This window comes from Anser brachyrhynchus, assembly GCF_964034855.1.
Source record: "Anser brachyrhynchus genome assembly, chromosome: 15".
Taxonomy (NCBI): Eukaryota; Metazoa; Chordata; class Aves; order Anseriformes; family Anatidae; genus Anser; species Anser brachyrhynchus.
The window spans coordinates 14,146,683-14,174,579 of NC_137733.1; the positions used below are offsets into that span (position 1 = coordinate 14,146,683).

Below are 27,897 nucleotides of genomic sequence, written 5' to 3' on the forward strand. Positions count from 1 at the left end.
TATTCGAGGTTAAAGATCGCTTTTCTGACATTTTTAAGAGCATGTATATGCGTGTATATACCCACACATGCAACCACACACACACACACAATTCCACAGCCAAAACAAACAAAAGACGTATTTAAATGCTATTGGAACCAGATGAACTGGAGTCAAAGACGACTTTTTTTTTCTTTTTCCAAAATTTTTACCTGCATTAAATTCAGAACCAAAACCAAATTAAAAATGCTAAACTTTCTCACTGCTTTTAACAGCTAAGCCACCGTGGCATTTTGTTGTAGGAGAGGCATAAATGAAGATGAACAGAAACTGGTTAAGCAATTTGGTTTTTAAAGACTGATGTAAACAAGGCGGATCGAGGAGGGTATGAAGAGGGAAGGTTTGGGAAGGAGGGGGGGGGAGTAAAAACACACTTAAAAGAGTCATTTCACATCGTAAAAAAAATAGCATGATTTTTTTATAACACCAAGCAGGCCTACAGCATACAAAGCAGGCTAAGTACAGGCAGACTTTAGACAGCTACTGGGTCCTTGACATCTGATTTGTAATGGTCTGTCCAGATTCTGGAGATTGCTTATTTTTGAATTCCCAATTTAAGACTGTATTTTGTCAAGTAAACCAATTCTCATAATTTGAAGATTTTTTTCCCCCCATACATGCTGTGCTGCTGACTCCAGAAGTACTTAAAAACAACATAAAATATTACAACTATTGCATGGGATTGGCTGTATGGCGAAATAAGTTATCCCCCACTGTTTTGTCCGCTGGGGTAAAATCATCCTCCGGGTCAAGGAAAGGGGGGCAGGAAAAAGGTACTAATTTCTTAAGGAAAACAGACATTGACGAGGAAGAAATGTAGGTCTTTGGTCCTGGGAAGTTCATGGCATTCGTTACCTATCCTGATGGCCTTCAGAGGTCCTATGCAGCTTTAGGCTGCACTAGCGGTTTCCCCTTCAAGGTCACCGGACGAAACACCACAAGCTCTGTCCATTATCAAAACAGCAACGCTGTGTTTGGTCTGCAAGAAAGCAGTATGTCCTACCTCTTCTATATCAGAGCAGACGAAAACAAGTTCTCCTGCAGTTACTAATCCCCTATCTGACACAGACAGTGGTAGGGACACGGCCACCCACTACCCTAATACCCAAACAGTCTGCTTTGTGGCCCAGAAACCCTTAAGAGCATAACCTTTGCAATGCTTCTCTGTCTCGGATCCACCCGTAAAACCTTTCATTTTGCTGGGATAAGGGGTTCCCCAAAAGAAAGTCTGCAAAGAGTAAAGCAGTTCTGGAGTCCTCAAACACAGACACTCAAGCAAATCTTCCATGCAAAACTATTCATGGATAGAGGAAAGTCAAAAGTGGACAGCAATCATCTTCAAAATTAAAATAACCGAGAGAATGCAAAGAACTACGTGTCATTATTCACGGAGGTAACATCGAAACATCTGAGGCTGACAGATGACATAAAGAAAAGTTATTTTGCCTACCTACATAACAATGGTCAAGGTTCAGGTTCATGGCTAGTGACCCTCGCTGAGAAGTGTCTGCCCTACAACCAGCCAACCACTTTGCTTCTTTAGTGCAGCGTGAGAGCAAATGCAAGAGACCGACACAGACATTCAAAGCATCATGGATAGGGGCAGGGGTGAAAGGGTTGGTCAAGCAGCTGCAAGGAGAAAGCGAGCACTTCTAGAAAAGCTGAGGTTATTAATTGGTTTAGTATCAGGGAAAGCCATTAGAAACCCTATTACCCAAATATCCCTTCAAGTAATGCTTCTGAGAAAGAGCTATAAACCAAAAATAAATAAATAAATAAAAAATCATTTGCAGAAAAAACAAAACTGTAATCAGTAATCCCTCCCGGCCTCCCTCTCCATGCCCACCTCCCACCCCAGGAGGTTTTGCATCTTTGGTTTCCCCACCTTTAAATGACACCTCAGAAGGATTTACAATGCATTTTCCCATTTGTTCCAGATTCCCCAACCTCCTCCCATATCCCCTCCCCTCCCAAGACTTTATCCCATAAAACTGGGATAGTTTTTTTTTTTTTTCTTTTCTTTTAAAAAAGCAGACAGGTTATTTGAAAAATAGACAAAGCCAATTAGGGACAAGTTACCTATCTGCTTACCTGGAGCAAAACCAAAAAGCAAACCCCCCCGAAAATCAAAAACATAGCACCTAAAAGGGACTGATATCCTCAAAATTTCCAACAGTAGCAAAATAAACAAAGAAAAGATGTAGAAAGGAACAGGGAAGGGATATCAAGCTGAACGGAAGTTAACACACATTCTTTGTGGAAATGTGGCAATCTCACCATTACATGAAATCCACTATCCCCAGAACATTTTGGGTTCTCTAAGGAATAAATTTAATTTCTTTGAAACATATTTTTGTTTTTTCTTTTAGATGCATCGGTGGGTCCAGCCCAGAATCAAATCAAACCAAATCAGCGTTCTGTATCTTTCTGCTGTGTTTGATTTTTTTATCTTAAATTTTCTTTGGAGGATGGGTTTGGAGGGAAGAAAAAACAAACAGGTGCATGGAGGAGATTAAGACCAAAACCTAAGAAAAACAAAACCAAAGCAAAACTATCCAGCCCCATTTTCAATTAACAACTGTCTGAGCAGTGTGAAATACTAAAAGGCTTCTGCTGTGCTACATTCAGATCTGCCATGTAACTTAATGATAACAACTGGGGATGCTCTTGCTTAGCATTCAGCCCAGACGAGCTACTTTCTTTTGGGAGCCGAGGGCTCATTAAAATGACCTTTCCCCATGATTATTATTTAATGAGTGCGCTCTAAAACAGAACCCCCTTGTGTCTCTGGAGGAAAAGTCTCAAGTAATCTCCTTTCCCACTGAAGTACTAATGACAGGCTGACAAAAAAAAGCTGTAATAAAAAAATATTGGGGTGAGGGTAGGGGATGGAAACCATAGACTCAAATTTAATGCAGTAATTGCCACATCCTTGAGCACTATGGGTTACGTCCAGGCATCTGAAAAAATTTACCACCCAAAAGGGGCATAAAAACTTGCCGTATACATTTTGAAAAGTGAAGAAAAAAAAATCTCTGGCTCTCGAATAATGGGGACCTTACACACAGCAGCCTGCAGCAGCAGCAATAAAGACCGAGTTCCTTCACGTTTATCTGCCTGCCTTGAGAGAGTCTATCAAAAGGGGAAACAAGTTGAAAAAAAAAAAAAGAAAAAACAAACAACAAAAAAACCACTTAAGATGAACAAAATAAAAATGAAATTAAAGGAGTGGGGGGTGGGAGAGAGGCCTAGGCTTTATTTGGACAAAGGCAGCGAGCGACAATTGCTAGCAGGGATATTTGAATAATAGAGAGTACCCAGACTAGGTTAATTCCAGTTCTACTCATGGGGAGTGGGAGCAGGAGGGGGATGCAGAGCAGGATGAAGTGAAGCGGCAACCTAATCGCCTGATAAGAGACACAGCAAGAGAGACAAGGTACACAGGTTTAGTTAAAAATGAACTTGATATGTTTAATAAAGCTTGGTATACCAAATTGCAGTACAAACATCAAGTCACACGGCCACACAACAGTATCCCGGTATTAAAAAAAAATAGAAAAGAAAAAGAAAAGTAACTAAAAAAAATTAAAAAGGCTTCTTCCAAACTGCTACAAGGCCCATGCCAAAATAAAATAATAAGAAATAAAATAATAATAATAACAGTAATAATAATAATAATAATAATATAATGGTGGTGGTGGCAGCAAGGAAGAAAGTGAGGGAAAAACTGAAGGGAAGGAAAGGAACAGGAAAGCAGGGAGAGGTGGACACTAAAACCCAGTTGATATAAAAGCTCTAAAAGAGCCAGCCAGTAATAATATCACAATGATACAAGTACAAAAAGATAAAAAATAAACGTCGGGCTGATAAAGCAGGCTACGCTGCCAAGAACAAAGATGGCCGCCCTGGCTCCGACCATCAAAATGGCTGACCCCAGCCCGCCAGGCCCCTACTCACCCCCCACCCGCCCACTCCCCCGCAGCCATGGCGGAGGGTGCGTTTGGGGTTGCGTTTGCTATATGCTAGTAACCTTGATCAAACGAGTCCTCCGAGGAGTCGCTGAAGGAAGATCCTGCCTCGGCCTCCCGCAGCAGCAGGCAGAAGGGCTGCTTCCGACCCACCGCCACCTTGGGCTTCAGCGGCCGCCCGGCCGCCGTGCTGCGGGGGGCTGCCTTGGGGCCGCCGGCCGCCCGGCCACCCTTCCTGGCCGCCGTGCTGTAGAGGCCGGGTGGCCGGGGTTTGGGGGCGGATGGGGGCTGTGCCGGCCACTCGTCCCTCAGGGATCCCTCCTCCTCCGAGTCTGTATCTGCAGTCAAAGCAGGCGGGAAGAACGTTACCTCAGAGAATGGGGTTGTATGTTTTCTTTTGAGGAGGGTAAAGGGCTGTTTTGGTGCATTTCTGCATGAAGAGGCTTTATACCAGGAGAGAAAAGTGCCTGCATGAAGGACTGTGTGCTGCCATGTCCTCCCTGCCAGGCCCTCCATCACCACAAGTCTCACATTCAACAAGCAGAAGCCAAAAAAAAAAAAACAAAACATAATTATGTATTTCCTTCTTTCAGTTACAAATAAACACTCTCCATCTAGGCCAAATGACCCCGTTTCTCCCTTATGGCAGAATCCAAGCGCTGTTTTCAGATCAGAAGAAAACCAAGGTAGATGTTTCCATCATGAAATGCGCACCGAAGGTGATGCTAATAAGTGGGCTCAAACTGAATCAGTCTCAACCATCATTATACTCCATCCTCTGACCTAAATCCTAACGGACCTAATTCAGTTTTCTACATAAACTGACTCTCTCGGAGAGTTTCTGACAGAGGCAGCCAGAGCAAGCCCAGCTGCTAAGGGGCATCAGGTCTAACTCCAAACCTGCCTCCTCAGATACTCAGCAACATGCAGTATAAAGTACACCAAAACACGGCAGGGATCGAGACTCCTTGGTTCACAAACCCCAACTTTACTCAGCTGCCCAGCTCTGCAGGAAGTGAGACGTTATCCAACGGTCCCTTTCCAGAATCTGATGAGTGGAACAAAAACATACGGTGCCCCTGGATACAACAGAAGCAGGTAGGAACGGTCACATCCCAGCTCACAAACACACCATTGACTCGGTGTTATGGACACAGACTGTTCCAGCCTGCGAGCAGCAGCAGATGTTCTCCAGTATCAGCCCTGATTGAGTATCACTCCCACCCCTGTCGTGTTGGATGTGGAGAAGAAGGAATGAGGGGTGGCAGTTTAGGAGGTCCAAAGCCCAAATACACAAAAGATTTTGTGAGTCCAACTTCCATTAAAACGTGTGGGAATGGGATACTCATCTCGCCTGTTGGATCTATGCCCAAGGTTTTCAGGACTCCAGCTAGAAAATCATGAGGTTAGGAGACACAAGCATTTGGCACCAGTCCCATTCTCCTCCTCCACAAGAGCAGCCCACCAGACACGGGAGGTGCTGCCATATGCTCGCCCTGCCTTCCCAAATCCATCACGCTTGAGTGACCAAATGACAGCCTAAGGCCCTTTCCCTGAACCTGCACACAGCTGAAAAACCACGTATCAAAGCTGAGCCATTCCAGAGTTGGTTCCTCAGTAACAATAATCCTCCGCTCTGAGATTCATGTGGCGACAGGGGCACAGTCCTACACCAGGAGACTCACTGCAGAGAAGAGGACTCAGAGTGCAGCTCCCTTAGGTCTGGGAAGGAGTTTTTGATCTTGAAACCACAGCACCAAGTGCAAGGACACTGTGAAAGCTCCTTCTGCCAGCAAGGGTCTGTGCTTCCTCTCTGCCCTGCTTACCTCCCCCCCCATTATCTCCAGAGCTCCCAGTTGAGGAGCCTTGGGTCAGTTTCTGGGAGCAAAGCACACAAAAGCATCACTGCTGGGTGGTTTGTACAGCACAACCAGCCAAAGGCTGTGTTCAAGTCCAGTGGACACAATGGCTCCTATTTTACCATGTAAATGGTTGATTTCATGCCAAACATTTGTTCGGTTGGAGAATCACTAGCTCATCATCTTCCCCATTAGTGAAATTGCTAAACTGGTCTTGCACTGCCACATACATTTGTTATGCATATGAATACCACATAAGAGTTGTAACATGGGACTTAAATAGCTGCAAGCAAAGGAAAAGATACATAGGTAAGCGAGCTAAGACAATTAAACAACCAGGCCGCAGACCATAAACTCCAAGTCCTTCACGTGCTCTCTGCCCCAGTGTCTGCCTGAGCCATTAAAGACTCTTCTATGCCTGGTCCTATGACCTTCCCGATGCTACCTGAAATTCAGACTTTTCCTTCTGTAATAGTGTCTGCTCACTTCCAGGAACCTTTGCCTTGGGTGCGCTTTGGGTGCCTCAGCACACAGGATGCCAGGGTGGAGATGAACCCTGACGAGACAAACGGGAAGTTTGTGCACAGCCAGCCAGGAACCGAGCCATGACACTGGGAAAAGGCAGCAGGATGCTTATAAACACCAGTGCCCCCAGCAGGTTTTGAGTTCTCTAGCTACCCGCAGAATATAATCCTACCCAAGTCACCGAGGGCCTCTAACGTGAACTGCTAACCACCTCCTGAGAGGAGAGGCTGTGAGTACTCATCTGACAGGTAGATGGAGAGTGTCTACTCCCACTCAAAGCAAGGACATGAGTTTTTGACTTTTTTCCCCACTGACATTCAGAACAGCACAAGCCAGGAAGAAATGCAGTGATGTCTGCTACCTCTTGGATGGCAAGTTGCGTGAACATCTCTTGCTCACCCCAAAGATAAAGCAGCATTAATTAACCAAGGTGTAATTCACTGTTCACCTGTGAGCAAGACTAGACCCATCTCCAAGACCACTTCCAAGAGGCCACAAACCCCCACCATAAGCTCCCACAACATATTACACCATAACAAGAGACAAACGGAGGATTACTTACTATAGGAGTAGCTGCTAACTTCAGATATTGCTGGTGAATGGGAAACCTTGAGCTGATTTTTGACTTTTAACCCCACCTCCATCTTCTTCATTTTGGCAGCCACTTTGTTTTTACCTTCCTTGGCCGTTTTCAATGACAGGCCCAGGTTCTTGGCCAGGCTCTTCTTCTCCTCCTTACTTGGCAGAGCCTCGTGAGGCGGCAGGTACCTGCTGCCACCTCCACCACTTTTCAGCTTCCCCCCAGAGCTGTCAGCAAACTTGAAGGGGGATTTGAGCTTGTCTTGTTTGGTGAGCGACAGGGCCTTGTCAAGCTTGCTGGCTAGCTGCTCCTGATCTGATGGTACCTTCTTTTTCTTAAGCTTTAACTGTCGAGGTGAAAGGAAGGGACTCAGGTTAATACAGAGCAGATATCATGGCAGACCACAGGGTTTTTAACTAGCCCTCATTTCAGTCTCTCGTGCTTGCCAATTATCAATGCCTCAAAAGGAAAATCTTAACTACCAGTTGCCCTAATACATCATGGTACTAGGGAGAAGTAGCAAACAGTGCAGCTTCACCATTATCGAGTACAAAGAATCTCAAGATTACCTCAGAAAAACTGCATTTTCTTCCAAAATAAATACATTCACAAATCAAAATGATTTGGAGTTCTCTTCTTCTCACCTCCTGGTTTTTAGGATTTATTTGGGTTGGTTTTATAAGCTTTTCTCTAAAGGATTAAAAATCTTCTTCACCCCAAATTCCAGCCAAATACAGATTTCCATGTAAGTAACCAGCTGCAGTGGCAGGGATGCCAAGAAGACCCAAATACCTCTTAGCAAGAGTATCAGCACCACTGCATTACAGCCAGGGCCATTATACCCGTTCCTATTTTCTGCTCGTTGAAAAAAAGTAAATTTACTTTACACATGCTACAGCTAGATAACAGCAGCTGTAACTCAGTACTTTGCCTGTACGCATTTTGATTTCAGCAGCAGCTGAAAGCTCCAGTAAATACCTCATTGCTTCAACAGGAGCAGAAGAAGAGCCTGCATTCAAAATAGCGAGCTCGCACTCCCTTGCTCAGAAAGTCAGTCCCCCACTGCTGCCTTCACAGCCAGAGGAATAAGGCAAACGCTCCTCTGAATTCAGAGCTAGTGCAACACTGCAATGCTCTGGCTGGCTCAAAGGTGCTCGCTTCTACCTATTACCAGACCTGCCCAACCTCCATACGCCAGTGCTAGCTTTTGTGAACACCCCTCCACTGCAGAAAGCCCTCCCTTGAGGAGCATCTGAACACAGGTGAATTGAGAGCAGATGCTGTAACATCAGGAGGAGTTATTCAGCACAAGCCAACGATGGCAAAATGGGAAAGAGCCGCTTTTGGCCCGTGGCTCTGCATTCCCCATGAGGGCACTGACCTCGTTTGAGAAGCTGGGAGCCACATCGTGCTCTTCCCAGCTCTGATTCCTTGCTTTCATCTTGCCACTGCTGCTCTCCACATCCTCGTCCTCCTCTGGGAGGGCCCCCTTGTGCCTCTTCTTCATGCCCTCGCCAGTCTCAGAGTCTTCGGAGAGCAACAAGGACTTGCTCAGTCTGCAAGCCAAGCACAGGATGGGTCAAGGTGGGGGGGGCTTTCTTCCCTGTGATCCCCTCCAAGCTCAAAAGTGAGGTTAAATGTCTCCTAGGACAGCAGGGATCCTCAACGGGAGCCAAATCCACTGTGAAGTGACAGCGGTTTGGACAAAGTGAGGGCCTGCCTCTTGTTTTCCACCAAACAGAGCCAAGGAGCCCTCCTTGCACACTCCTGGCCACCGGCACAGATGAGGTGCCTGAAATCAGAGATCTGCAAGACGGCCCCTGAAAGGAAGTGTCTGGAGTAACAGCCACTGAAAAAGTGCCCAATTTGGTACAGATCAGCAGGGGGAAGGCTAGACAACTGAGCTGGCCCATAGGTCTTTTCCCACCTCTGTTTTCACGGACTCTGTAGGTGCGGAGACGCCTGGGGAGGTGCCGCACCGCCTGGGCACCAGGCTGCTCGGGTAGGAGCGAGGAAGTGGGAAGGATCCACCACGCAGGGAAGCATGGAGGGACAAGGGCACCGTGAGGACCAACCTGCTCAGAGGACAGGCAATCCACTTTACAAGCCTGGCCCCAGCGTGAGAGGCATTTACAGTGTGTGGTTTTGGTCTCTCCAGGATTTGGGGGGGGGGGGTGGGAAAGGAGAGGATAAATAAATAATAAAAATAAAAAAAATAAAAAAGTTATGTAGGTGAGACTAGAAGCACATCTTTCACTGCTCCCCAGCTGTCTCCAGAAGCTATTTGATGGATGGAGAGATCCGTCAACACCTCAAGACCTCTACCAAGCCTCCATTAAAAGCTCCCTCACACGACCTCCTTCACTCTAAGCCTGCTGCCCACGTCAACACAGCCTCCTCAGCTTCCAGGCATCTCCCCTCCCCTCTGTCCAACACGAAAACCAACACCTCAGGCCCTGGGCACTGGCTGAGGGTGCGCTCTCACCTCCCACGCCAGGTCTCTCTAGCATTCCTGCAGCGTGGGGACGTGCACACACAACACGCTCACGCACGCACACATGCACAACTCCAGCCACCTCCGGGCGCCTCCAGCCTGTCCAGCCATCCAAACAAGAGGAGCAAAACACAGAGCCACCGAGAGAACAGATCTTCAAAGGCACGTGGTCAGTGGGAGCTGGGCACCTGAGTCTAATTTGTAGTCCTGAAAGGATGTTTGCAAAAATACGTAGCACCCAAGGAGGCAGCTGAGAGATGCCTTCCTTTTGGAGAGGCTTGGCCATCTACGGGTGGTTGGATGGCCAGTGGTGTTGTGATCCACACACCCAAACAAGAGCAGTTGGACTTGCAAAAGAGAAAAAAGCAGGAGAGAGAATGACCCAGACAATCGAAGGAGAGAGGTCAGGCCAAACCAACTCCCACTGATGGAAGGCACAGGAGATGAAGACAGAAGAAACGCAGCAGAAAGGCCCGAGAAAGCAGATAACCTAGCCCTGGTCCTTCCCTTTTTTTGACACCAGCATCTCTGCAACTAGCTCTGCGGCACCTGCTCTCCCGACAGCACACGAGGACGCTCCCCATCACCAAGAGCTCACCTCCAGGCCCAGCCGGCTGCCCCGTTACCATCTCACCGCAGCTCTGCTCTGCCTGCCCTGCCTGCACCCAGCACCACGGCCGCGTGCTCTCCCCACGGGGATGGAGGAGGCCAGCACCGTGCTCCCACCGCAACGACACCCTCGCGTTAAACAACACCGCTGCTGCCAGCAGCCAGCCTGCCAACACGTCGCCCCCACTGCGTCCGAGATGCTCTCCCCAAAAGTGCGACCCTGTGCAGCGACCCTGCCATTTTCCCGGCTTCCCCAATTTCCAGCCTTACTTTCCACTCTTGCTGTCACTCTTCCCTCTCTCCTTAATGGGCGACAGAGCGCTTGATCCAAGTTTCCTCTTCCTGGGCCTTCCAGGGCCTCTTCTCGCCAAGCTTCTACTTTTCTCGTCATGCTTTTCCCTTTAAAAAAACCACACGCTTCACTGTTAACCAAGGCAACAACGAAAAAAAAAAAAAAAGCAAAGGAAAAAAAAAATATCGAATTTTGCAACCAAAAAAGCAAAACAAACAAGAGAAAAAATAAAGCAAACAAATCCAAAAAAAAAGAAAAAGGGAAAAAAAAATTGAAAGCAAGCAAGAACGGGAGCCAACCCAGAACCTTCGCCTGTCACCGAACTGCTAAACTGAGCTGCTGAAGCCAAGGTTGTCTCTAATACGGTCTCCCAGCTGCATTCACCAGTGCTCAGGTTGCTGTGTCACATAGCCTAGGAGTGTGTTGTGCAAAGCTCTGGCGAGCCGTACCGCGAGGAGAGGAAATGGAGGGACGGAGGGCTGTTTTCTCTCCGGGACCAAGAGGCAGTGAAAGTGCCCAGCTGGAAAAAAAAAGACGGGGTGAACAGCCTGCGACTTACTCGGAGTCCCGGCGCCGCTGCAGCTTCACCAGCTCCCGCTGCTTCTCCTTGTACCGCCGCTGCAGCTCCGCCAGCCTCATCCTGTAGTCCAGCTCCATCGCGTCCATGTTCTCGATGGCCGATTTGATGGAGTACATCTGGGGTGCGGAGGAGAAGGTCAGGGCACGACGTCCTGGCCCCCATCTAGTCTGGGGTGGTGCACACCGGGGGTGACCTTGCAGCAGCCAAGATCTGCAGCCTGGCAGGGACACCCTCCGTGCTTACAGGGGAGCACAGCACCCTCGCCCCCACCCCAGAGCTGTACCAGAGCAAAACCAGCCAAGCAAAGATGCTCTGTGGCTTGTGCATGGGATGGTAAGAGCGTTGAGGGACAGCAACCCTGGGAAATAGCCTACAGCATAACATACACCCACGGAGTCTCTTCTCCCTTATTTAAAAAGGCACATCAAAATATTCCCTGTTTTGGAACATTTACTCGCTGGGTACAAAATAATTTGTCAGTCTCTCCCCAGGGGAAGAGTCAGGAAAGAAAAAGAAAGGAAAAATACCCTGCTGCCACTATCTTTGCTTATCCCCCCACCCCGCCAAAGTGCTAAGATACGAGTTCCTGCTGGCTCTGTATTACAGACACCCCTTCCAGGGCTGCGGAGGGCCCTGCTGAGATCAATGGTGGTGGTTCAGAAACAAGGGAGGAAGCTGGATGGCAGCTCCCTGACTCCTGCTCAGCTCCCAGCGCAGAGGGAAGTGACAGCAGGCTTTGCTGGACGCACACGGGTGACGCGAGCCGGGTGCGAGCCGCGGCCGGCGGATGGATGCACTGCGGCTTTTCGGGCTGAGCCGCGCTAGGAGCTACTTACGGGCTCATCTTTCTTCTGCATCCAGCTGTATTTTTTGTTGGGATTCAGCTCTCGAGGCAGCCGGATGGTTTTCAGACTTTCCATAAAGGGGGTGGAAAGTACTTCCATGAGCATGTGGGTGCTGGCAGCCAGCAAACTCTCCAGCGTTGGCCGGACAGGGAAACTCTCTGGACCTGCTGGGAAGGACAGGGGGGGAAAAATAAAAGCTACAGAGGTTCATCCTGCAATAGCAGCCCCACAAGGAGAGGCTGATGCCCCTTTCTGGGCCATGGCAGCTCACGGAGCCTCCCTGATGCCCCCGACCCCCACTTGAGATCTCCCGTTGTACCCAGCCATAGCGCAACTGGCAGCTCCCACCACGACTCGCCTCAGGAAGTTACTGGAAGGTGAGATCTTTTCAGGACCTGCCAAGCTCTTGGAAAGCATCATCTCGAGCTACTGGGGCCTCCTGTGCCAAACCCCGACAGACTGCAGCCTCGGTGCCTGCCAGAAGGGTGTTACCCTGGCAGCTCCGAGCAAGTGGGGCTCCGTTTCCGCTACGCATACCACAAGCTGTCTAGACACGGAGAGGGCCTTTGGAAGGGGGGAGCAGTCCAGAAGCCGCTTGCACCTCGGCCTACTGCAACAAAATCCTTACTCCGACTCCTTCCAAAGTGCCAGCCCCTCCTGAATTTCGGGGCATCGCTCCTTGCTGCATGGCTGAGGGTGCGAGAGACCCCACCCGGGCCTCTGTATGCAGAGCGCAGGCAGACCCGACCTAGCCCAAGGCCAGACCGCGCTCTCACGACTTACTTTGCATTTCTTGCTTCCGTTTCTCCAGCTCCATCTCGGCGATTTCACTCAGCAGAGTGATCCCCTGCAGGAAGGAGTGCTCCAAGGCCTGCTCAGGTAACACCTCCATCTTCACCTGGGATGGGGCGACGCTGGCAGTAGTCAACAAGGAACAAGCCTGAGGCATTTCCGTGGCGGCCACCAGAGCGTTCATCCCAGCCAGCGGGTCGCCCGGTTTGATGTCCAGAGCTGGCATTTGGCAAGAGATCGCCTCGTCCGTGTAGGAGGGGATCTCCGGCCCCTGCTCCCCCTCCTCGGGGGGCAGGCTGGGGAACTCCCTGCCGCAGGGCACGTCGGCGCTCTGCAGATCCATGGCTACAGAGGCCTCCTCCCGCTGCGGCGTCAAGTCCATCTCGGGCGGCTCGGCCTCCGCGTGCACGAGCGAGCCGTCGTAGTCCATGTGCACGGAGCAGGTTTCTGCTCCGCTCCCCGTCTCTGCCGGAGCCTCTGCTTCTGCGGGGCAGGCCACGACCTGGTAAGGAGGTGGGCAGCTCTGGAGGTCCTCCTGGTCCTGCTCCATAGCACCCAGGGCTTCGCCTTGATGCAGGAGGAGGTTGCAGTTGTCCACGTTCTGCACCGGGACGGCTGCGGAGGCGGCAATGTTCAGAGCCCCCATGTCCTGCTCGCAGATGCCTTCTTGGCTTTCCTCCATCTGCACTTCCGATTTCACCCGCTCTTCCAAGGACTCCTCTTCTGCCGCCGCCTGGATGGGTTCTAGCATTTTGGACGGAGACAGGTGGATGGGTTTGACCTCTGGGGAAAGCTCCATGTGCTCGGAGCCTTCGGCAGGCAGCGGGACGTCAGGAGCCAGGCCGTCCGCATCGGACGCTGCGGTGGGCTGGAGGAGGTAGGGATAGTGTCTTCCGAAGGAGGGAGGCAGGGACTGGAATGGATATCCCGGGGGGATCTCTACAAGACATCAGGAGGGACAGGCTGTGTAACGGCCGGGTCTCCAAAGCAGCCCCTCTCTCACTAAGGCATAGAGAGGGGTTCCCTTTGCTTCCATCATCTCTCAGCTCTTCCTATTCTCACACGGTGGCTGCTTGGGCACCTCTCTCCCGGCCACGATGCCGCCCTCTGCCTCAGGCAGCAGCACCCCAGACGCCCCCTCTGCACCTCCCCAGCACGCTCCTGCAACTGGACCCCGCATCCTTCTCCCACGGAGACCTCAGCTCTGGAGGAACCAACCCAGGCTCGACCCAAGGGAAGAGGAGAGCCCTCAGCACCAGGTGCCCCTACAACCCCAGCATCGATCCCAGCCCACCGCACCACCCCGGCCCTTGCCTCTCCCCTGCCTTTCATAGAGGAGCGACGCGGTTTTTCTCTAGGGGAAGGGGTGGAAGCAGGAAAGAGCCGAGGAGAAAAAGGGAGGCAGGCACGAACACACCGGGACTCTGCCAAAGCAGGGCTCTCTTACCTGGGAACAAGGCCTGAAACGGACCGGCAGCCTCTTTTTCCAGCTCCAGGTCTTTCTTCTCCACCGTCTCGGGCGCCTCTTCCTTTGGAGGGATGGCAGGGGCAGGGGGCGGAGAGGCGGGGGGCGGGCTGGAAGGATGGGAGCTGGGGGTGGCGGGGTAGGAGTAGGCTGGCTGCGAAGGTGGCTCCTCCATCTTTTGGATCACCTCAGCTTTGAGCACAGACACGGGTGAGGCCCTGGGAGAGAGGGGAGGTGGACTCACAGCCTTGCTGTAGGACGTGGAGGCGCTGGGAGACAGCACAGGAGGTTTTCGGTGCACCAGTCCCGGGGCAGAGGAGGAAAGGCCTGATTTGGCACTGTCCAGGCTCCGCTTCGTCACCTTCTCTTCCATATCCGCCCGCTGCTCGGTTGCCTTCAACCTCTCCTGCGACGAGAACAGAGCAAAACTCAGCACGGCATCTCCGCCTGCTCCTGGAAAGCGGCACAGGCCCACCGCCAAACGAGGCCAAAACCTCGTCGTATCAAATACGGACTGCAATAAAACACACGCTCCCGACTGCGACACCATCTTAATGCCAATCTGATGGAGGGCGGCACTGCTCTCAAACTAGCGCTTCCCAAGTGCCAGGGCGAGAAGAGTTCAGGTGTTCAGAGCTAGGAAAGGTCTCCTGAAACACCTGAACGACGATCTGCTAGGATGCATCTGCAGGAACAGATGTAGATTCCTCATCGTGAGGTCTGTAACAGTTTTCTTTATGAAGCCCCAGCTCCAGGAGCCACGTGAAGGGCGTCTCGGCTTTCAATCACAACCAGAAAGAAGTGGTTTCTATTTCTAAGCCTCCAGACTGGCAAGCACACATGTAAAACGAAGGCCGAAAAACCAGATGACCGCTACAAAAAATTAACTGGGTGCAAAACACACCCAAACGAAACCTCCCGACTGCCAAAACTGCCTGGTGAATGGGAGCTGCCTCCAGGACCCAGATCGCTGCCAGCATCGCAGCTGCTCCTCTGGGCTGCCACAGGAGGTTTGTTTGGAGGGGACCAGGGATGAAACCACCCAGGTCAGAGACGATCCCAAGGTTGGAATAATGGCCATGCGCCACTGGGCAGCTCTCCTGACACCACTGCTCAAGGGCTTGATGCCAAACCCCTTTAAAACCCCCCCACCTCTGCAAGCTGCACTAAATGCCGCAGATCCTGGGGACCAGGACTGGATTTCTCGGTGCACCCCTGCCCTCGAGGCACCCCTGCCACACCTGCGTGGCTGTGCTCTCCCCCCCCCCGGGCCCCCCAACTCGAGGCTCTTTCGCCTCCAAGCTGGAAGCTCCCGAGGACGTACCACGAGCTGGGCGCTCCTCTGTAGCTCCATGGCGTGGGCCGCTTGCTGCTGCAGGATGTACAGCTCGTGCTGCCGCAGCAGCTGCTGGTGGGAGAGCAGCTGGAGCTGGTGAGCGTGCTGCAGGGAGCTCCTGGTCGGGGGGTACATGGCAGGCCACAGCGGGGGTGCCCGGTCCATCAGCTCCGCTGGGGAAATGAGCAGAGGCACAGTCAAGGAGGCACGAGGACAGGGGCGGCTAGAGGGTTAGAGGATTCCGGGTTGCTCAGGGGAAGGGGATCTACCCCAGTCTCGCGGTGTGGGGATGCCGAACATCAAGCTATGCAAAAACACAGCCAGAAATGGAAAGCGTGCTGTCTTGCTCTCTGTAGCCCCACTCCCGCTGACGTGTAGGTCCTGGGGGTCTCTGACTTGCTTTGCTCTTTGTTCTCTTGCTTTGCTCTCTATTTGTTTCTATGATTCTAGGCAGCCTTGGCTTGCCCGTCCCTGGCTGATCCCAAGAGCAGATTCTCCTAACCAAAGAGCCAAACTCTACGAGGTCCTCCACACGATGAGAAGCCAGTGCAGAAGACGACATTTCCGTCTCCAAAACACACCTACCAAGAAGCTGGTTCACACCCACCCGAGAGCTGCAGCTGCTGGTCCCCACGGGTACGTACGTTCCCGTCTAGCCACCTCCAAAGCCACCTCCCCTCCCCGGGACTTACCGAAGTGCGGTAAGTGCTCGCTGGGGATCACGACAAGCTGCCCTGACTGCGGGTCTCTGGCAAACTGGTAGGCAGAAGGGAGGGCCCCCCCCATGGCCGGGGGGAAGCCTGGAGTCATGCCCTGGTGCAGGGAAGGGTGGCCGAGTCCTGGAAGAAGGAACAGCACGGTCACAACTCAAGGGACACAGGCAGCTCCTACCCATGCAAGAAGCCACCCACCATTTGACAGCTCCGAAACGCCCCCTTCCCTATCCCCTACAGTCAACGAGCAGCCTCACCGGGCGCTCAGCGATACCCGGCAGCAGATCATAGCGGTGCGGGCACCCCGTGGACACGTCGCTGCCTCCAGGGCACTCACCATAGGGGTGGCCGGCCAGCCACATGGAGGGGCTCCCCGTCCGGGGGAGCCAGGGGTGCGCGGCCAGGTGCGAAGCCGGGTCTGCAGACCAGCGCCCCGAGCCCGCCAGGGCCGGGCCTCCCGTCACCATCAGGTTGGAGTTCAAACCGTTGGTGGCGCAGCCGGAGGGATGTATCCGGGCGAAATCTGCCAGCTCCTTGCTCTCTCTGGTCACGGGGGAGGCAAGAGGGAGAAGGAAAGGCTCTGAGTGCTACAGGGCACTGGAGGAGCACAGGGGTACGGGCCAGCTTGCAGAACAAGCGCGGTCCTGAGCGTGGCTTGTGGCAGCCATGGCAGGAGCCCCCATCGCCCTCCGAGCCTCACCTGAGCAGCTTCTCTTGATCCCGCTCCAGCCGCCCTGCCAGGAGGTGGCTGTCCCGGTGGCGGCTCCTCTCGTCCCCGCAGTCGTCTTCCGAGCGTCCGTGCCCTAGGAGACACCCAGCGCCATCAGAGGCAAGCAGCAGCCCAGGACAAGCTCTCCCTCCCCAGGACTACCAGGCTGAAGCCCCGGAGGACACGGCAGGGCTGCCTACATGACCAAGACGCTCTCACAAAAGGGATTCCTGGAAGCATGCAGTTACACCTGGCTCGAGGTCCGTATTTTCAAGCCATCCAGGGACCGACTCAACACCTCTGGCCACTCTCCCAGGACAGGAGAGCCTCCAGCCTGGGAGCAGCCAGACCAACAGGACCATTTTTGCCAAAGGACAGTGGTGGATTTCCCATCTCAGAAGGGGACAAGGCCCGGCTAAATCCCTGCATCAAACCACACGGTCATGCTGAGCACATCTCACAGGGGGGATTTCAGCTGTGCCTCTAAGAGGCTCCTTCTTCCTCATAAACCAGACTGGGTGTGCTCCAAAGCCCTGTCCCTCTGCAGCAGGCAGCAGCAACACGACAGACGCTGAGAAAAACAGCGGGCTGCACTCTGCAAACCAACCCCTTAGCGGGCATCTGCATCCCCCTCCCATGCCATGCAACAGGAAAGGGTCCGGTGAGGCAGGGGCACAGATGGCAGATGAGGGCAGGATTCCAAAGAGGGGGCTGGATGTTTGGCTGGAGAAACGGCTCATCCAGAATCCTAAAACACAGCCAGGCAGGGCAGCAGCTGCGTCTGCGAAGGGAGGAAGGAGCACACCCTCAGCTGCTCCTTGCTGGTCCTGCTCGGACCAGGTACTGTGGCCCCTCTGATTTTATCCAAGGTCTCCAGCTGCTTGATTTTAGGCTTTTTCCCTAACTACTCTCTTGTACACACATTTCTTTCACATTTCCCTGTCCGTGCTATGTTTGGGTGACCCCTAAATCCCAGCCCTGCTTGCAGCGAGCTGCCAGATGGTCTAAAGGGACACGAGGGGGTCCAGGAGAAAGGTGCTTGCTTCCCCCCAGCTCTGGGTGCTCCCCGACAGCACATCTCCTGCCTGGACGATGCTCTGCACCCTGCGGGGCTCGGTGGCCTCGCACGGCTGCACCCTGGCCCCCGGCTCTGGCGTCTGGGTAAGGTTTGGCACAGGAGAAAGCCTCCCGTAACATCAAGTCCGCGCTGCTGACAGGCAGCCTTTTAAAGGAGGGCTCCACTGTGTATTTCCACAAACCTGGACAGCCCGCGTTTTTTTGCTGTCAAGCCTCCAATTCCCTCAGCTTTTACTGTCAGAAGGAATCCAGGAACGAGACAACATCTCGCCCGGCTCCTCTCCCCAGGCTCCTGCCACGGGCTTCAGGCAGAAAGCAAAGACGCTTTAAACACCGGCACACACCTCTCCATCCCAAAGGACTTCCCAGGGTCAGCGGCCGTCCCCAGCCCGCCGCCAGCGGCTGCTCCTCTCTCTCCCATCCGTATTACTCGTGATCTGCTGTTTGCAGGCGGCTTTATCGCCCTGTCCTCACCCCCCCACGCACGCACACCCTTTCTTATTCGTGCAGCTCCTCCCCAGCCCCTGCCCCGCTAGCGGGACGGTCCCTCTTCTGTACAGACCACCGATTGTCCCGGCGGTGAATGATCATTCTGTCCGCATACACGAACATGACGCACGGCCCGCATAGAAAAATTCAATCAGTTATGCACGGAGGAAAGGCTCAGGCCCGTTTCCCTGACGACCGATGCCCGGCACTAAATACTTGCATTTTACTTGCCAAATACTACAGATTAGCCAACCAAAGCCTGCTTTCTCCTTCTTAAAAGGTCTAAACATTCAAGCACCGTCCACTCAGCGCAAGCAAGCTAATGTTATTAGATGAATATCTCCTGGCACACAAAGTTGGGGGGGGGCAGCGTTTGGGGGGGGCGAGAGTAGGAGAAAAGCAGTCTTGTGTTCTGTCTGAAAGCCAACTGCATCCCTTAGCAACAGGCCTGGGGGCCTGCCAGAATCCAGCCCTTGTTTGCAGCCTTTTAGTTCGGCTCAGTAAATTACATTTTAACGCAAGCCGGGAGGGTCTGGGCGATGGAAGGGCTGAACAAACAGCTCCCTGTGATGCCCGCGAGGTCCTCGGGCGGCTCTCGAGGGCGACGGGAGGCGATGGGAACGCGGAGAGGGGCTCGGGAAAGGGGGGGGTGAAGGTTTGGGAGAGGGGGGTGACGGGAGAAAAATGGGAAAAATGGAAAGGCAGGGACCGCGCGGCGGGCGGGACGCGGGCTGTCAGCTCCCACGGCGGGGAGCTCGCCGGCTGCCAGCTTTGGCACCGCTCCGTGCACTAACGGGAGTCAAACCCACGGACAGGGATTGCTGGAGGTGGACAGAGCTGGAAAAGGGGTGCTGGCAAGGAGTTTCCCTTCCTCCTTCCCGCCTGCATGGGTGGCTGAGGTCCCAGGCCCAGCCAGCAGCCTCTGACAGGGCCCAGCTTGGCTTCGCCGCAGCCTCGTGAAGCTCTGGGCTTCGGTTCAGCGCCGCTGTAGCTGATGGTCCATGGAGGAGCCAAACTGCATGGGGCAAACTCGTACCAGTGCCACTGGAGCAGGGACGGTGCAGCCACAACTGCAGCCCAAGGACGGGGACAGGACCAGCAGGAGGAGCCCCACTTTGCCGTGGTTTACAACAAAAACTTGGCTGGGAACAGGAAGCAAAGGGAGGTGACGATGCCCAACTCAGCTCACACCACGCAGCCCGCGTTGGGCTGCTCCACCCACCGAACAGATCCGCGCAAAGAGCCCCAGGACGGGTCTGGGGAACCCACCTTTGATGCTGCTGAGGGACAGCGAGCGATCCCGGTCCGCCAGGCTGGGCGCCAGCTTGCTGCTGCTGCTGCTGCTGCTGCTGTTGTCCTTCTGCCGGGCCACAGCCACGGCGATGCCGACGGGCAAGTGCCTCACCTCCACCTCGCCCTGGGAGCTGATGCTCTCACGGCCGAAGGATTTGGCACTCTCGGGTCTCTCGGGATCCCTCTTCAGCTGCTTCGCCGGCTGCTGCGCCAGCAGCTGCTGCACTTTGGAGGTGCCCAGCTGCGAGGAGTCCAACTTCATGTTGCCCAAGCCGCCGAAGGGGCTTTTCTTGCCGCAGCTCTGCCGGGACGCGGTCTCCTTGGCAAAGCTGCCGCTGTACTTGATGAGGCTCTGCATGGCCGAGCCTTCACCGTGGGACGTGGGGTGCAAGACGTCGGCAGCGCCCCGCGAGCCCACCACCGAGGAGCGCGGCAAGCCGCTGGGGTCCAGGTAGACCTTCTTGGCCTCCTCCTCGGCCCGGGTGACGTGGTTGTGCTGGGCAGCCAGCACGGCCATCTGCGTGGTGGCAAAGTTGCCCATCTCAAAGGGCTTCCACTTCTGCTCGGGCGGCTTCAGCTGGCCGTGGTCCAGGTGCTGCCGAGAGGAGTCCAAAGTGCCATAGACCTTCGCCGCCTCCTTGGAGCCGGAGCGCTGGAAGCGGTCCCGCTCGCAGGGCCGATGCTCTGCCTCCGGACTCGGCTTCAGCAAGTCCTTGGAGGCCAGGAACTCCCTGCTCTCCGGAGAGCCCAGCCCCGGCCGGTTGAGGAAAGGCTCCGAAGCGACCTGCCTCTTCAGCGCCATGGAGTTGGCCCTGATTACCGAGCCCTTCTCCCTCAGCGCCTCCATCCTTTTGGCATCGCTGTGGCAAGAGAAGTCCTGGGACAAGAGCGTGCGGGAGGCGTCCGTGAGGCACCGCTCCGTGGGCGACTGCAGCACCCCCACCTTGCCGAGGTCCTTGTCCTTCGCCTTGTTGTCGCGGGCCTGCGAGGCGATCTGGATGGGCCCGCTCCTCTCGTCGTAGGCCTCGACCGAAGGCACGAAGGTGGGGGCGATGACTTTGTGCTCCCTCCCCAGCTCCTTGGCCGGCGGGAAGATGGTGTACATGCTGGAATGGACGGGCTGCGGGGGGAATGTCGTGGCGGGCGTCATCTTCCCCGGCTGCGAGGGGTGCGGGGACGGGCAGCTGCAGGAGACGTGCAAAGCGCCCACCGAGGGCAGCAGGGGCTCGCCCCGCTTCAGCCGCTCGGCGTGGGCGTGCGCGGAAGGCCTCATGTTCTCGTCGTGCCGAGCGGGGTCCTTGGCGCAGCGGTCCTGCTCGGCGCCCAGGACCTTCAGCATGGGGTCCCCGCCGCCGTTGCAGTTGCTGAGGGACGAGCTCTGCAGCGGGTTCTTGGACTTGGGTTCCCCGCCGCCACCGCCGCCGCCCCGGTTTGGCAAGTGCTCGGCCAGGAAGGGCGAGAGGCGCTCGCCCACCTTCACCGCCTTCTCCACCACGCTCACCTTGCGGTCGCTGTCGGGCTTGGTGTCCTGCGTGAGGTCTACCACGCTGCGGGGCCGCGGCTCCTCCTTCGGCTTGCCCTCCTTCTTGGCGAAGGGCAGGGAGAGATCGCTCCGGCATCCCCGCTCCTTCCCGCCGGGGTCCTTCAGGCTTTCTTTCGAGCTCTTGTGCAGCTGCCCGAGGTCCTTCTCCCGGAGCAGGGTGCTCGGCGTGTGGCTGCCCGCCGTCCTCGAGAGGGGCGGCTGCGGGTGCAAAGCCGACTGGCCCGCGTGGCTGGACAGGTAGAAGCCATCTGCGGAGCAAAGGCAGACAAGATTACCAGGGCAGACAAGATTAGAAGAGACAGGGGAGCGGTGGCCAGCTGGGAAGGATCGGGTTTTGAGGATGTCTCAGCAGTGAGTCAAAGAGACCAGGAAGGACCAGGGCAGAGGAGATGGGGTAGGAACCTCTGCATGACCCAGGCGGGACGCGGGACAACCCCGTCCGCTGCACGCCGAGCCTTCTGCTGCAGCAGCATGCAGGAGCTGCAAGGCACAACCCGGCCACGTTCCCCGCAGCACAGCCATGTTCAAGACCTCAGTACTGCTAAAACCCAAGAAATATCCCTTGGCGATAACCCCAGGGGGTGCAGCTCTCCCCTTGATGTCCCCTATCCCAAAGATGTCGAGTGCTGTGGGGCGGACAAGAGGAAGGACAGGAGGGACCCCCGCTCACCTTTCTGCGACTCGAAGAGGCTGTGCTGACCCAGCTGGGCCAGCAGAGGACTGCCGGCGCTGGGGGGCTCGAGGTGGCTCAGGGGAATGTACGACGGGTAGAGCCCGTTAGGCAGATGGGAGAAGCCTGCAGGAAGACGGGAACAGAAGAGGGAAACATGTTTCAGCCCCGCCGCGTTGGAACGAGCCCCGCAGGAGCGCAGACTGTTGGGGCTGGCGGTCCCTCGCGCGCCAGCAGCGGGGGCTGCAAGGAGGCACGTGGCACAGCAGGCAGGGCACAGCCTGTAATGGGGGGCACTGCTCGTGTCCCCTCCTTTTTGGCCACCCGCCTCGGGGTCCCCCAGCTCGCCCCTCGCCCGGCAGCGCCTCTGAGGGACCCCAAGCCGGCAGCCGGTGCGCTGCGAATCCAGGGTGCTGCTTCCTGGGCACAGCCTGACTCCGCTGCAAGCGGGCCCCCCCAGCAACGTCCGCATGCGAATAACCAGCTGCAGCGCTGTGTTGGTGAAGGCAATCACAGTAATAGCGGTAATTAAAGCAGCTCTTGGCTACAGGCAGCAATTCTTCTGCAACACTGCCACCAAACGGCACCCGTCCGATACTGCACACCCCAGCACCGCGCCCTGCCCCATGAACGTGCTGAAGCAGGTTCCCAGGTTGTGCCACCATTTAAAGACTGGGTAAAAGCCATCAGGAGAGCCTGAAGGAGCCGGTGAAGCCCTCTGCAAGCTTCCACCCTTCATCGCAGACCCCATTAGCAACAAACCCCAACCGAATGCAACAATCCCACTGAAAGCAAGCAGGCAGCGATGAGTTTTGTCAATAGTCCCCCATCCAACTGGATCAAAACAAAACCACGCCAAAACCCACGAGGAGATGGGGTTCAACCTACTGAAGCTGCACGTGAAGCACCACCTTGAGAGCTGCCCAATATTTCACATTATTTAGGCAGCCTCGACCTCTTCCATGCACCTCTGCAACCCGGCACGCTTGCCTCACCGACGCAGCGCTCCGCACAGTGCCCGTCTGAACCTACAGCCCACCGGGCTCCAGGAGGCTCCAATTCCTGCTGCTCACCCTGTTCCAGTGTTATCACCCTCACACCAACCCCTCCTGGCTGCTGGGCCCACGAGGCTCAACGCAGAGCGCACTCCCAGGAGCCGAAACTTGCCAACTCATCTCGTGCAGGATGCTGTAAAGGCACCGTGAGCGCACACTCATTCACTCCTCGCCTCTTTAACCCCAAGACCCTCGCACAGGAGCATTTCCAGCTCCACTTCTTAGGTCTGGAGACAGCTGGGGAGCATCCCAGCTCTGTCACCTCCCGTGCCCAGGACCCACCTGGTGCAGCACGGGGCAGGTTTGCAGCAGCCGAGCCCCAAAGCCCCGCGCGCTGGGCACCCCTTCCAGCACCCCCTGCGAGCCCAGGCAGCAGCGCTGCTGCTGGGAGAAGGCTAATCCCAGCACGAGGGCTCACTGCCCATCCCAAAGCTCTGCAGGTGGGGAAAACAGGGCACGGGCATGTGCGAGGATTTGCTTCATCACCCAAACCACAGCCTCGTCCCATTCCTCACCAGCAGCCAGAGCCGGGGCAGGGAGGAGAAAACGGGGCCAGATCCTTTCGGGGGATGAACCCGATGGAAACGCAACCCCAAGGCACCCCTTCATGAAGTCCTCCTGCTCCCAGGCTGCCCCAAAACTCTCGCACAGCCCAAAACCTGCTGCCCTGCTGCCCCGGGCAGGTCCTGGAGGCGATACGGTTCCTCCAGGCGCCGAGGAGCTGCGCTCGCAGGAGGTGGCCGCAGGCAAGCTGCTTCCTCCTTGGATCTCCGCGCCAGAAAGCGATGCCAAGGGGAGAAACTCTACCGCAGTGAGCAACGCACAGCTCACCCCAACCACGGCCCGCTGCCAGGGGAAAGGGAGGGGAGAGGGGGAAACCGCAACCGTCTCCCTCTGCCTGGGGCCAGGGCGGTTGCTGAACCAGCGCAGGATCCTTTCTGCCCAGGGACGTGCCGACGAGGCCAGGCAGGCTGAGACACGCTCCTGCAGCCCGCTGCTCGTGCCCCCTGTCCCCGCCACACCAAAACCACACATCCACCAGCACAGAGACTGCCCTCTCGCTCCTGGAAAACCTCAGCCAAATGAGGAAAAAAGCCAGGGGAGGTGGAAAAAGCCTCCTTGCAGCTCCTGATGCCCCTGCACCCACACCCCTGCTCAGCTCCCCTGTGGCGGTGGGTGGGCACGGAGCGGGGGCGCACGCCCGTGCCCTCCTTCCCGACCCCAAAACGGGCACATCCCATCATCTTCCCCTGCCTCCATCTCCCGTAAAAACATAGCTGCTTCACACAGGAGCCATCAATGGAGGGCTGTTATGAGAGGAGCTCGGCGGGCGCAGATGTTTTCAGCTGGGCTGACACAACTGCAGCGCCGCTCGGCTCTCCGAGGCGGCACGGGGAAGAGGTACGGCCGGGTGAGTCACCGCCGGGAGGGGATGCGACCGATGGGGAGAGGAGATAGCAGCGACCGCACAAACCGCACGCCAAACGTCTGGAGGCTGGAGGTCGCGCTGGGGGAAGCGGACGGGCCCCACGTGCTCAGCCCGCCCGGGGTTTGCCCGAAGCTCCCCGGGAGGAGAGAGCATCCAGGAGCCATCGCCCCGAGCTTTTAGCCTGCAGGATCTCCCTCGTCTCAGCCCCTCCGCTCATGGCAGTCCCCAGGCCTGAAATTCTGCCCCAGCCAGACGAGTCGGCCAAGTCGGGGTTGTGAAAGAGCAGGGCAGGAGGGGGTATGCTGGAGCTGAGAGCACACATTTCCCCCGGACAGGGCTCCGGCAGACGAGCCAGACGACATGCCTGGTGCGGCACGTGTGCGTGCCGGCGCTGGGAAAGCTGCTCCACCCCAGCCCGGCCGGCACCTCCACCGCGTCCCCTCGCTGCCAGCCCAGCACGGAGGTGGCATCTCGCTCGGGCACCTGCCAAGGGCCACGGGCAGCAAGCGGGAACAACGCAGAGACAGCACCTCCATGGGGAATTCGCTCCCCACCTTCCCAACCGCCCGGCAGCATCTGCGTCACCGATGCGCCAGGGAGAAGCAGCACCTGCAAAGCCTCTGCTCACGCCTGGGGACGGCTCTCCGGTCCTTTCTGTCACCTCAAAGGGAACAGGGCAGCACGACGCAGCTGTGTGACAGCCCCGATGTCCTGCATGGCCAAGCGGCCACGTGCGGAGCCGGCCGCAGAGCGCCCCAAAGCCGGGCCCCGTGCCCAAGCCCTTTTTGCCCGAAAAACCGCAGCCCCGGCACCGGAAGACTCTGGAAGAGGTGAAGTAACCCCCACCCCCCACCCCTGCACCCGTCTGCCCGTTACGGGTTTCTGCCACTTATGAAATATTGCCAACCGCCAGCACCTCGCCTCTCCTCCCCAGCCCGCGAGGCACAGACGTGGCAGCGGGAGCGGGCTGGGGTGATGCAAGGGGCTGCGGACACCAAGGGGCCCCAGCCGAAAAGCGCTCACCCCACGGCCCCCCCCAGCCTGAACCCAGAGTGGATGGGATCAGGGAAGGGAAGCGCAGCGGCACGGGTTTATTTTCACCGTGTGCTTTCAGTGCTGGACACCCGAGGGAGACCGCAGCCCCTCGCAGCTGGGATCTCTCCTGGCCGCTGGGAGCTGCAGCCCTTGACCGGGAACACGGTCACCTCTCCCCCAGTCCGGCCCGCAGCACATCACAGCAGCCAACTGGGACAGCGGCCCGCGGCACGAGCAGCTGGATAACCGCTTACACCCTCAGCGGTCCCCCTTCCCCAGCAGGGAGGGAGGGGAACAGCAAGGATCCAGCCGCCAGCCTGCCCCCACGACGCAGACGGAGGCTGTCGATGCTCGCCGTCACCCATACACCCCCGTCCCCTCCTGCCAGCTTCCTGGGGGAGACCCTTTTGGGAACCCCCCCACCCATGGCGCACGGCTCCCCGCCTCTGCCCCACGCCCCAGGGGCGTGCAGCACGGCGGCGGCTACTCCTCGTGCACGCGCCTACGGCTCGCCAACAGCTGCGAGCCAGGAGTGCTGACGGCGTAAATCTTTGCCACCTCCTCCCCTGCCTGCCAGGGTGGCTCTAGTGACACCCGAGGCACCGGAGCCGCCTTGACTCGGTGCCATACACGAGACGACAGCGATACGAGCCCCCGAACACGGCGGGCTGAAACCAAAGCCCGCGGATCAGATGCACCCGGACCGCAGCAGCGGCCGCTCCCCGGCCCTGCAGCCCCCTGCAGCTGCTCTGCCCCAAAACCTGCCCCTGCCCCAACAACACCCCGTGCCACGGGGCTGGCAGCTGCTCCAAGGGCTGAATTTACAGCCTCGAGTCGTGTCCCCTGAAGGGCTTCGGTCTCATCCAGAACAGCCCGATCTATTTAACTCCTTTTCATCTCTGCAGGAGAGCTGTGGTGGTCCCCGCGGACACACGGGGTCCTCCGGAGGGGGGCTGCAAGTCAGAGCCTTCGCCGGCCCGACCACGACCACCCTGCAAAAACCACTGCCCTAAGAGCCAAGCTCGCCACCGGCCCGGCGCAGACCTCTATTGTCTTTTAATTTGATTTCATTCCACGTGGGACTCCGCGTCCAGGCTGTTTTATTTTTACGCGGCTCTTGCTCAATATTTACTATTGCTGGCGGCTGCGTCAGCACGGGAACGCCACGCGCTCCCCGGGCAGCCCGCGCAACCCCGGGCGGGCGGCCGTGCCACGCTCCTCCAGCCGTCCTGCCCTCGCCCTGAATCACCGCCCTGCCCGGCCTCCCGCGGCCAAAGTACACAGCGGGGCAGGACGCGGGGTTCCCTGCTGCCGGCCGAGCTCCAGAGCTCACCTCCTGCTCACCCGGGAGCGCTCACGGGGCCCCAGGGAGGAGGAGGAGGAGGAAGAGGAAAAGGGGAAGAAGCGGCCACGAGCACTCGAGGGACCTGCGCTCGTGCGCTCCGGCTTCCCGCAGACTCAGCCCCTGCCTGGCTTTGCGCCCTGCGACAAGCGAACGCAATGCGAGGTGTCAGAGCTTCAGGGATGGGACGCCCCAGAGGACCGTCCCCAGCTGGGGACACGCATCCCGCTAGCAGAAGGACGGTGGCTTTTCCTCGTGCCAGGATGGAAACCACCCCGCCGGGACCGTGGGCACATCCCCGTTCAGCCCGTGTTCCCCAGCAGCTCTCCGAGCTCCCACTGCGTTCTCAACCCACAGGGGATGGAGAGGGCAGGGAGAGCGAGCCGCGCTGCCGGCGGGGTTATTTCCTGGCAAATTGTTTTACAAGGACAGCTCTGTCTGGAGACACCAGCAGGCTCCCACGCAGCTCCATTTGAGGCTGTCTCTCTCCGCTTGCCGGGTCGGGCGATCGCAGCATCACCGCAGGACGCGTGCCTGGCACCGCCGCGGCCGGTCTGAGGACAGCCGAGCTGCTCCCACGCGCCCCACATCAACCCCAAAGCGTGAGAACAGCCAAACAGTGTCAGCCCTCCGGGGCCAGCACCGAGTGCTGCAGCATCTCCCCCGTGCCCCCAGCCACATCCGACACCTCCCCTGTGACGGAGGTGTAATTAAACCCGGCACCCCGCGGGCGCCCACCAAACCCTCCCATCTGCACAGTCCTCACGCTGCAAGGAGCGCTCGGCGTGCTCTCTGGCTCCATGTCCTGCAAGAGGCTGTGTGGAAATTAAAAAATACTCATTCACCTCCCAGATTGCTCACCAAAATCCCCAGGAAGGAAGGGCCTGGCTGCTGGAAGCCCGCTCTAGCAGGGCGTACAGTGACCTGCCCAAGAAGCCTTGGGGACCGAGCTGTCCCCCGGGGGTCCTAGGGCTGGCTCTGCTCCCGACAAGGACACGTACGCATTAGTTTCGTGTGCTCGCCATCCTTCCTAAGCACAGAAACGTAACCCAATTCCTTTTATTTCGTCGTTCTTCATTTTTTTTAATTACTGAGAACGGGCGCAGAAGCAGCAAACGAGCGGGCCCCCGCTCCCGCGGCTCGCCGAGCCCTGCCCGC

At 56.5% G+C, this 27,897-nt stretch overlaps 1 protein-coding gene across 6 annotated transcripts in view; it reads right to left on the minus strand.

The window, feature by feature from the left end:
- TNRC18 (trinucleotide repeat containing 18) overlaps nucleotides 1-27,897 on the minus strand; it is a 51,954-nt gene that overhangs the window by 13,788 nt on the left and 10,269 nt on the right. For 3 of the 6 annotated variants that reach the window (XM_080557404.1, XM_080557401.1, XM_080557402.1), the window contains exons 3-16: nucleotides 21,879-22,004; nucleotides 19,642-21,456; nucleotides 16,798-16,900; nucleotides 16,435-16,640; nucleotides 16,077-16,223; nucleotides 15,373-15,557; nucleotides 14,031-14,454; nucleotides 12,575-13,522; nucleotides 11,783-11,958; nucleotides 10,926-11,062; nucleotides 10,345-10,473; nucleotides 8,353-8,527; nucleotides 6,954-7,317; nucleotides 4,070-4,345 (exon numbers count right to left, since the gene is read on the minus strand). In XM_080557404.1, the coding sequence (XP_080413530.1) occupies nucleotides 4,070-4,345; nucleotides 6,954-7,317; nucleotides 8,353-8,527; nucleotides 10,345-10,473; nucleotides 10,926-11,062; nucleotides 11,783-11,958; nucleotides 12,575-13,522; nucleotides 14,031-14,454; nucleotides 15,373-15,557; nucleotides 16,077-16,223; nucleotides 16,435-16,640; nucleotides 16,798-16,900; nucleotides 19,642-21,456; nucleotides 21,879-22,004 (5,211 nt within the window). The remainder of the gene's footprint in view (nucleotides 1-4,069; nucleotides 4,346-6,953; nucleotides 7,318-8,352; nucleotides 8,528-10,344; nucleotides 10,474-10,925; nucleotides 11,063-11,782; nucleotides 11,959-12,574; nucleotides 13,523-14,030; nucleotides 14,455-15,372; nucleotides 15,558-16,076; nucleotides 16,224-16,434; nucleotides 16,641-16,797; nucleotides 16,901-19,641; nucleotides 21,457-21,878; nucleotides 22,005-27,897) is intronic. The other 3 variants (XM_080557405.1, XM_080557403.1, XM_080557406.1) reach the window with 2 other exon arrangements.